The 9,300-nt window shown below is 49.7% G+C and overlaps 1 protein-coding gene across 2 annotated transcripts; it reads right to left on the bottom strand.

Moving 5' to 3' along the window:
* Positions 1–1,746: 1,746 nt before the first annotated feature.
* LOC139554412 (polysialoglycoprotein-like) lies at positions 1,747–4,569 on the bottom strand. Of its 2 annotated transcripts, XM_071367161.1 has the most exons (4): positions 4,486–4,569; positions 4,245–4,310; positions 3,998–4,081; positions 1,747–3,861 (listed from the first exon to the last, which is right to left on the bottom strand). In XM_071367161.1, the coding sequence occupies exons 1-4, from the start codon at positions 4,544–4,546 to the stop codon at positions 1,910–1,912; spliced, it is 2,163 nt and encodes a 720-aa protein (XP_071223262.1). In that variant the 5' UTR covers positions 4,547–4,569; the 3' UTR covers positions 1,747–1,909. The 2 variants fall into 2 exon arrangements, with proteins under 2 accessions (XP_071223262.1, XP_071223263.1); XM_071367162.1 differs by lacking the exons at positions 4,245–4,310; positions 4,486–4,569 and having other exon boundaries at positions 1,747–3,859.
* Between the last annotated feature and the right edge of the window lie 4,731 nt (positions 4,570–9,300).

Genomic DNA, 9,300 nt, shown 5'->3' with positions numbered 1-9,300 from the left:
CAGGTGGGTGCAGGCAGCGAACGGTTGAAAAGCATGCATTTGGTTTTACTAGCATTTAAGAGCAGTTGGAGGCCACGGAAGGAGTGTTGTATGGCATTGAAGCTCGTTTGGAGGTTAGATAGCACAGTGTCCAAGGAAGGGCCAAAAGTATACAGAATGGTGTCGTCTGCGTAGAGGTGGATCAGGGAATCGCCCGCAGCAAGAGCAACATCATTGATATATACAGAGAAAAGAGTCAGCCCGAGAATTGAACCCTGTGGTACCCCCAAAGAGACTGCCAGAGGACCAGACATGCCCTCCGATTTGACACACTGAGCTCTGTCTGCAAAGTAGTTGGTGAACCAGGCAAGGCAGTCATCAGAAAAACCGAGGCTACCGAGTCTGCCGATAAGAATATGATGATTGACAGTCGAAAGCCTTGGCCAGGTCGATGAAGACGGCTGCACAGTACTGTCTTTTATCGATGGCGGTTATATCGTTTAGTACCTTGAGCGTGGCTGAGGTGCACCCGTGACCGGCTCGGAAACCGGATTGCACAGTGGAGAAGGTACGGTGGAATTCGAGATGGTCAGTGATCTATTTAACTTGGCTTTCGAAGACCTTAGGCAGGGCAGGATGGATATAGGTCTGTAACAGTTTGGGTCCAGGGTGTCTCCCCCTTTGAAGAGGGGGATGACCGCGGCAGCTTTCCAATCCTTGGGGATCTCAGACGATATGAAAGAGATGTGAAACAGGCTGGTAATAGGGGTTGCGACAATGGCGGCGGATAGTTTCAGAAATAGAGGGTCTAGATTGTCAAGCCCAGCTGATTTGTATGGGTCCAGGTTTCACAGCTCTTTCAGAACATTTGCTATCTGGATTTGGTTGGCATAAATGAGTAAAGCAGTGTCACAGAAATGTTTGAATTACAGCAGATACCTACCGGTAGCTCAAACGTTGGAGCCAATTTTGTTGCTGTATTAACTGCATTTAAAGGTTGCGTGTACGTGCTTTTTGAATTCATGGCGACTAAGTACGGTTTGCTACGACGCACACCCTGAGCGTTCATCATGCGGCTAGAGAAGGCCTGTATGAACAGACTTCCTCACGCTTCTCATAGAAATTTACAGGTTTCTTCCAATGGTTTATCCCATGTAAATCGGAGTGGGAAATCCTGGTCAAACTGTTCCTGCCCTCAAACCCTAGGTTAGCGGCACTACAAGCAACTCTGGGAGAGCCTGGACCTGATAGCAGCCTGCCAGCTAAGACAGGTTAGCATTGACTTATTTAAACATGAAAGTTTGGATTGGCACTGGGATATGAAGACACACTGCCAAAACGATGGGCTAATGATACGAGAGCTGGTTTTACATGTATTCACTAATAGGAAACCAAGTCAGTTACAAGAGAAGACTCACAGCAGTCATTTAACTGCAAGTTGACAATATGATATTAGTTAGCACTGACACCATTAACCCCGATTCTAGCAGCCTCATATGCCCCAACCCTAAACACTCAGTTCCAAAACCATCAAGTTTAAAGGAACTAGAACCCATTCCACATCATGTGATGCTACTAGCATAATTTGACCAAATGTAGCTTAAGGCAAATGGTGATTTAAGCACAGGGGTCAAAGTAAACATATTGCTGATGCCAAAGCATGGTTATAATACAAAATAAATGTTGCCATCACCACAGTTACTCATGTCAGGTCATAGACCTCAACTCCAAGTAGGAACCGCCAAAACAATACTGAGGACACAAGTATTACAGTTAGCGTTTAATTAAGCCAAAACAAGAAAATGCAGTTACACACACAACCTGGACTAGAATACCCATGAACTCTTGCATGGACCCCGAGCACCATGTCCCACATCAGATATCCATGTTTGTGGTCAACGGGGGCTCAGATGCAGAAGAGAACAGTTCCTCAATGGCCGGTCGCAGCTGCCGAGGTGGCGTCGTCAGACGGGCCAGTGGCAGCTTCAGAGGTGGCGTCGTCAGACGGGCCAGTGGCAGCTTCAGAGGTGGCGTCGTCAGACGGGCCAGTGGCAGCTTCAGAGGTGGCGTCGTCAGACGGGCCAGTGGCAGCTTCAGAGGTGGCGTCGTCAGACGGGCCAGTGGCAGCTTCAGAGGTGGCGTCGTCAGACGGGCCAGTGGCAGCTTCAGAGGTGGCGTCGTCAGACGGGCCAGTGGCAGCTTCAGAGGTGGCGTCGTCAGACGGGCCAGTGGCAGCTTCAGAGGTGGCGTCGTCAGACGGGCCAGTGGCAGCTTCAGAGGTGGCGTCGTCAGACGGGCCAGTGGCAGCTTCAGAGGTGGCGTCGTCAGACGGGCCAGTGGCAGCTTCAGAGGTGGCGTCGTCAGACGGGCCAGTGGCAGCTTCAGAGGTGGCGTCGTCAGACGGGCCAGTGGCAGCTTCAGAGGTGGCGTCGTCAGACGGGCCAGTGGCAGCTTCAGAGGTGGCGTCGTCAGACGGGCCAGTGGCAGCTTCAGAGGTGGCGTCGTCAGACGGGCCAGTGGCAGCTTCAGAGGTGGCGTCGTCAGACGGGCCAGTGGCAGCTTCAGAGGTGGCGTCGTCAGACGGGCCAGTGGCAGCTTCAGAGGTGGCGTCGTCAGACGGGCCAGTGGCAGCTTCAGAGGTGGCGTCGTCAGACGGGCCAGTGGCAGCTTCAGAGGTGGCGTCGTCAGACGGGCCAGTGGCAGCTTCAGAGGTGGCGTCGTCAGACGGGCCAGTGGCAGCTTCAGAGGTGGCGTCGTCAGACGGGCCAGTGGCAGCTTCAGAGGTGGCGTCGTCAGACGGGCTAGTGGCAGCTTCAGAGGTGGCGTCGTCAGACGGGCCAGTGGCAGCTTCAGAGGTGGCGTCGTCAGACGGGCCAGTGGCAGCTTCAGAGGTGGCGTCGTCAGACGGGCCAGTGGCAGCTTCAGAGGTGGCGTCGTCAGACGGGCCAGTGGCAGCTTCAGAGGTGGCGTCGTCAGACGGGCCAGTGGCAGCTTCAGAGGTGGCGTCGTCAGACGGGCCAGTGGCAGCTTCAGAGGTGGCGTCGTCAGACGGGCCAGTGGCAGCTTCAGAGGTGGCGTCGTCAGACGGGCCAGTGGCAGCTTCAGAGGTGGCGTCGTCAGACGGGCCAGTGGCAGCTTCAGAGGTGGCGTCGTCAGACGGGCCAGTGGCAGCTTCAGAGGTGGCGTCGTCAGACGGGCCAGTGGCAGCTTCAGAGGTGGCGTCGTCAGACGGGCCAGTGGCAGCTTCAGAGGTGGCGTCGTCAGACGGGCCAGTGGCAGCTTCAGAGGTGGCGTCGTCAGACGGGCCAGTGGCAGCTTCAGAGGTGGCGTCGTCAGACGGGCCAGTGGCAGCTTCAGAGGTGGCGTCGTCAGACGGGCCAGTGGCAGCTTCAGAGGTGGCGTCGTCAGACGGGCCAGTGGCAGCTTCAGAGGTGGCGTCGTCAGACGGGCCAGTGGCAGCTTCAGAGGTGGCGTCGTCAGACGGGCCAGTGGCAGCTTCAGAGGTGGCGTCGTCAGACGGGCCAGTGGCAGCTTCAGAGGTGGCGTCGTCAGACGGGCCAGTGGCAGCTTCAGAGGTGGCGTCGTCAGACGGGCCAGTGGCAGCTTCAGAGGTGGCGTCGTCAGACGGGCCAGTGGCAGCTTCAGAGGCGGCGTCGTCAGACGGGCCAGTGGCAGCTTCAGAGGTGGCGTCGTCAGACGGGCCAGTGGCAGCTTCAGAGGTGGCGTCGTCAGACGGGCCAGTGGCAGCTTCAGAGGTGGCGTCGTCAGACGGGCCAGTGGCAGCTTCAGAGGTAGCGTCGTCAGAGGACAGGGCATCATTTGCCGGAGAGCTACCATGGTTTGGAGAAGCTTGGGATTCTACTTCATTAGTCTGGAAATACTCTAGAGAAAACATAAAGGAACAGTTGGGTATTCTACAGCAACACAGCTGTTCTACACGGTCTAGGCCAAATTGCCATTCGAATGTTGAGCAACATGAACCCAACACAGATTTAAAAGTTTATGTTTCAGGCCGTACCTTCTCTGTCTTGTTTAGCGTCAGACCCTATGGATCGGAGCAAAGCCAGGGCATGCACAATGGAGACGTCATTTGATGACAGCTCTGAAAAACGTAGGTTAAGGTACACAAGCAAAATGCCCAAATCAAAGGGTTTGACAACATTTTTTAGACAACTAAGTTACTCTATGGTGTTGAATGAGTGTCAAACACAGCAGCACCATAGACACAGTACAAAGCTAGAAGGGTTGTGGAAAGAAACACCTACCTCCAAGTCTCCTCTGCAGAGAGACTTGATCTTGCTTCTGGGACTTTCCAACAGGGTAACAAGAAACTGAGGAGAAAGTGTTGACAGAAGTTGAGTTGACACAAAATAGCTACATATATTAATAATAGCAGATGACTAATGCGGAACAAACAGACAGTCAAATTTTAATCTCACACTGATAAAGTTGAGCATATTTCCCAAACAAATCTCTTCAATCCAAATAAAACATTAGTGAACCAACCTTTCACAACCCCCACAGTCAACACAAAGAGCAGCAATTCTCTCACACCTCCCATGATCATAAAAATAGTCTGTGTTATCAACAGGTAATGTCTACACATGGCCTGTATGAGGCTTATATAGGCCACTAATGACCGTTTACCTGACAAACATGACTTAACGATCAATTAACATGCTTGATTGAGGTGTTACATTCAGATAGAAATAGACCATGTAGAACATATGTTGATTCTGGTGGGCAGGCAATCTTTTCTACTCCATATATTGCATTTATATCTGTAATGTTTAACCCTAATGGTCTCAGATCAGCAGTAGAAAGAAGTAGGCCTAATTATTTTAGGTGTAATATTCAAAGATATTAGGGGGAAATAAACACTGTACCCAAATCCACTTTTTACAATGCTCCTGGGAAATGGGTAGGCCTCCACCATATAGTCCTCACAGTTTTACAGCTGTGTTATATTCCTTTATTTACATAGATCACATACATAAATATATATGTTAGCTGTAGGTAGCTTTGGGATAAAATTCCCATATTGTATTGTTACTAACATAAATCATAATATATCATATTTCCCTCATTTGCTCTGTAGGAGGTTCGTCATATGAAGGACATTCAAGTGGATGTGACCCCTAACCTGCAATAGGGGCTCAGTGGGGTGACAGACATCCTGTAACGGATCTCCAAGCTAGTGTCTGAGGACCTGGAGGAGGCTGTGTCTACAGCTGTGGTTCAGAACAAGCATGGTAACCTACCCTAACCTCACTGTATGAAGGATTTTATTGTTATGGATAGTCATCTCCAATCTGTTCAAATATCACTGTTGTTGATAACACACATTACCAAAATTATTCACACTTGTCTTCCTATTTCCACATAATCTGTCATGGTTCCCCACCCCAACAGGGCATAAAACCAACCTCTCTTTATTGCTACTGCTAATACACCCAAATCCAACAGCTTTCGAGTATCTTATTGCTTTTCTTCTAATCCTGAATGGCAACTTTTTATCCTAGTACACAAGCATGTCACTTTATCCATCCACACCCACTCTACTGCCGCATGTCCACTGCGGCTGAGACTTTCACCCACTCGTTACAGGTATTAGCAGATAACCAACCCCACCCGGGTCTTACCCCCTAGGTACCCGCCTGCTCGGGCTTACCTTCCGGGACTCACCCTATTCTTATAGTACTAGCAGGAACCAACCTACTTGGGATTTACCCCGTAGGAGTTACCCTCTACAGGTATCAACCTGTTCGGGTTTACCTTCCGGGACTTATCAAATACCGCAAAGCTATGACCGGTCGTAATACAATGAGACTACTGAATAAGCTCAGGCTTTCTAGGTCCGTACCCTATAATTGGTTCAGCGTACGACTCTCATCTCCCCAAGATGTCAGAATTAGTGATAACAGGTGTAGGAACTGTGCCTACCTTGTTTCTGTTTCACTGATTCAGAATCTCTAGTTCGACTGCAAATTGTGGTGAACCCTGCTCGCAGTGCCAACTGTTAGGTTCTAATTCTCAGAGTAAAAACTCGACGGACACTATGAAAGCTTTAACCAAGTTTATTCTTCCCAGAGGGTCAAGACAGCTGCATTAGACAAAAAACATATTCACACAAGCACTGATATTTAATCCTTTCTCCTATGCTGAGTCTCCTCCTACACCTCTAAACAGCCAATGCATCTCTGTTGCTAGACAGAACCTTAGTCATATCTGTTCTTCCTCACTTCATCTGACCTGACCGCTACCCCAAAGTGCTCACTCCTCCCCAACTCAAGGCTGTCATGGTGATTGGTACCAGACTGTCATCATAGATAGCATCTTCAAGGCTAAAGCCAACGGAGGAAACAAGGGGCGAGCGACCAGCCCCTTTACCTATTTTCTCACTGCCATTTCGGCAGAAGTACAAAGCCTAGTTGTTCAGAGATCGGCTAGTAGACCGTCCACCAGACTGTCCAACAACGACCCACTGCTGAACATTTCCAAGTCAAAGGTCTTAAGATCAGTTCTGCTCAAAATGGCAGAACTCTTTGGTCAAGGTCTAAGTGAAACCTGTCTAGTTCCACTAGTCCAGAGTCAGTCCGACAACTCTATTTGCGACTGGACTCTGAACGCAGGCACCATTCATCCAAGTCAATTTCTGTCCAACAACAGAATGACAGAAGTGTCATCCGATGTTGTGGATCTTGTACTTGAGGTTTTTGGGATAACAGGATTTTTGGATAGCAGGAGCCCGTCAAGGCCACAGAGTGCCTGCTCCTACAACTCAGCTAGTGGAGCAATAGATATGAGAGCTCTTGCTGGGGACTTGGTCAGACAGGTGTCTGTCAAACTCAGACCCTTTGTCTCTGAGAGTCAACTCTCCACCATGTCCATGACAGATCTGTCATCATCTATTTCTGACTCCACCTTGAAGCAGTTGTGTTGTAGCTCTGCTGTTGCTGCAGCAACTGTCTGTCAAGCAATCAAAACGGAGCTCGAGAGCCAGAGACCTACCAACCTGTCAGCCAGAGACCTACTATCGTCTCTGGTAGAGACCATTGAGGACATGGATATCTCTGACGTCCTCCAGGGCCCGTCGGCCATTTTGGAGGAGGCTGCTATGATAAAGCACCCAGAGATGTCCACCTCGATAATATACAGGTCTTTGCTTCTCGACTCATCTCTCGCCTCCTCTAACATGGTCACTGAGAGCATTATCTTCAACAGTCCACGCCCATCAGAGGAGAATGTGAGTATTCAGAAGGTGCTCCCTGCTGATAAAGTTGACATCCTCCATGGTCAACCAGTGGAGGAGTATATCGTCAAAGCTGAGCAATGCATCACTCAGGTCATTCAGGATGCAGCTGTCACATATACTGGCGTGCTGGATAAAACCGACACTTGTGGGAAACTGTCGGAAGTTCTGTCTGTCTGTGTTTCCGCGGAGAATATTGAGGAAGCATCCTCTGATCTATTTGGTGGAATTATTTCCGACCTGCATGAGGTATCTGAGGTCAATAAGGCCTCCATGCGTACGAAATCAGGTCGCAAAATGTTCTGGGTGGAAGTGAGTTCAGGTTCCCAGAAGATTTATACCAAAACCCTGGACAAACTGAGGAAGCTTTTCACCTCTCACCTTCTCACTGAGGGAAAAAATACTCCTGTGCAAATTGAGCTCTATGACACTGGACTACTTGTAACTGAGACCACTGTGGAGGTATCTCCTGTACAGAAGACAGACAGTAATACCTCTTCTATGTGGTCCCGTGTGGCTCAGTTGGTAGAGCATGGCGCTTGCAACGCCAGGGTTGTGGGTTCATTCCCCACGGGGGGACCAGGATGAATATGTATGAACTTTCCAATTTGTAAGTCGCTCTGGATAAGAGCGTCTGCTAAATGACTTAAATGTTAAATGTATGTCCTCAGCCTCAGCCCACCAGCTCACCCTCGACACCTGCACTAAAGGGGTCATCAAACAGGTGATCTCGGTGCTGAGGTTGGAGACTTCAAAGGAAGACCGCTTCGCTTCCGTTGGGGAGAACACGTCAAATGCGTCCTTCGACTTCAACCAGAAGTTGGACTCGATAATTTAGAAATTGGAGGACCTCAGCATTTCGAGTGACGTGACGTCAGCCGAGATTGCCACGCTCTCGCGATCTCGTAGTGCAGCCAGCAGAACCTCTAACATTTCCATGCAGAGCTTTCACAGTGGTGAGTTCCGAGCTAAGGCCAAACAGATTGTGCGTGAGGCCATTCTCAGAGCTGCTAGCGAAGCCAACTGTTCTTTGCCACAGAGCATGCCTAGCATCACCTTCTCACACCATGTGGTTTCTACAACTGAAGATATAGTGAATATGGTCATGCAAGACCTTGAAAGTGTATCCCAGTACACAGTGGAGGACGCAGACTCCTTCCCACTAGGAGAGAAAAAGCTGCAGTCCCAACTCAATCCCAGAGTTGTCTTTGACAACTCATTTTTTGCTGCTCAAATCATGCACCACAGAGTAAAGGATAGACTGAACGTCTTTTTGTCTTTTCCACCCGTGTCAGTCACCACAGCCAAAGATGTGCTGGACTTCACCCCTGTGGAGACACTCAGATGTTCGAAGTCCCCTGACACTGCTCTTGTTAAGGACAGGAGCCGCCCGCCGTCTGTGAGAAGTGAGAAGCCATTTTCAAAAGTCAGTTTGACTAAAAGGTTTAAAGCCCTTGTGTCTTCGAGTGGCTCCTCCACAGACCACCATGTAATTGACACATGCAGTGAGGATGTCAGTCTGCCCAACAGGAGTATGTCAGTTGTGAGCGACACCAGTTTGAAGAGAGCCTCTCCTCTCCATGGTTGTGGATTGAGTGAAAGTTGTGAACCTCTTGTGGCTCTACAAGACGGAACAGTGGCATTCAGCCAAGAAGGCTTTAGCTAAACTGCAATGAAGACACTCAGCTTGATCCTAAATGTGATCAAGTGCAGATTGGCCAACTCTGAGAGTTCATCTGTTGGGAAGAATGCAAGTGAGGAGTGTCTGATAGCCACTAACATGTTAGACTCTCTACTGGAGAGCCTTGACCTGTTGCCTGACATGAGCGCTGCCGATGAGATCACAAGGACAGAATGCCATACCTCTAACGCAATGGACAAGACAGGTTCACAGTCAGCGCTTGTGAGCCAACAAGAAATTAACATATCTGACACCGGTATCATAGTGAAAACTATAATGGACACATTGAAGACAGACGACCCAGAGATGACTTCAGCAGAAGAAAATCTGGATAGGCTTCTGTCAATTGAAGCCCTTCAAGATGCGTCTGGCAACCTGATCGCAAAGG

The sequence above is a fragment of the Salvelinus alpinus genome, chromosome 26, assembly GCF_045679555.1.
Source record: "Salvelinus alpinus chromosome 26, SLU_Salpinus.1, whole genome shotgun sequence".
In the NCBI taxonomy this organism is placed as follows: Eukaryota; Metazoa; Chordata; class Actinopteri; order Salmoniformes; family Salmonidae; genus Salvelinus; species Salvelinus alpinus.
The sequence above is the reverse complement of the archived record's forward strand: the minus strand, read 5'-3'. Positions and strand labels throughout refer to the sequence as shown.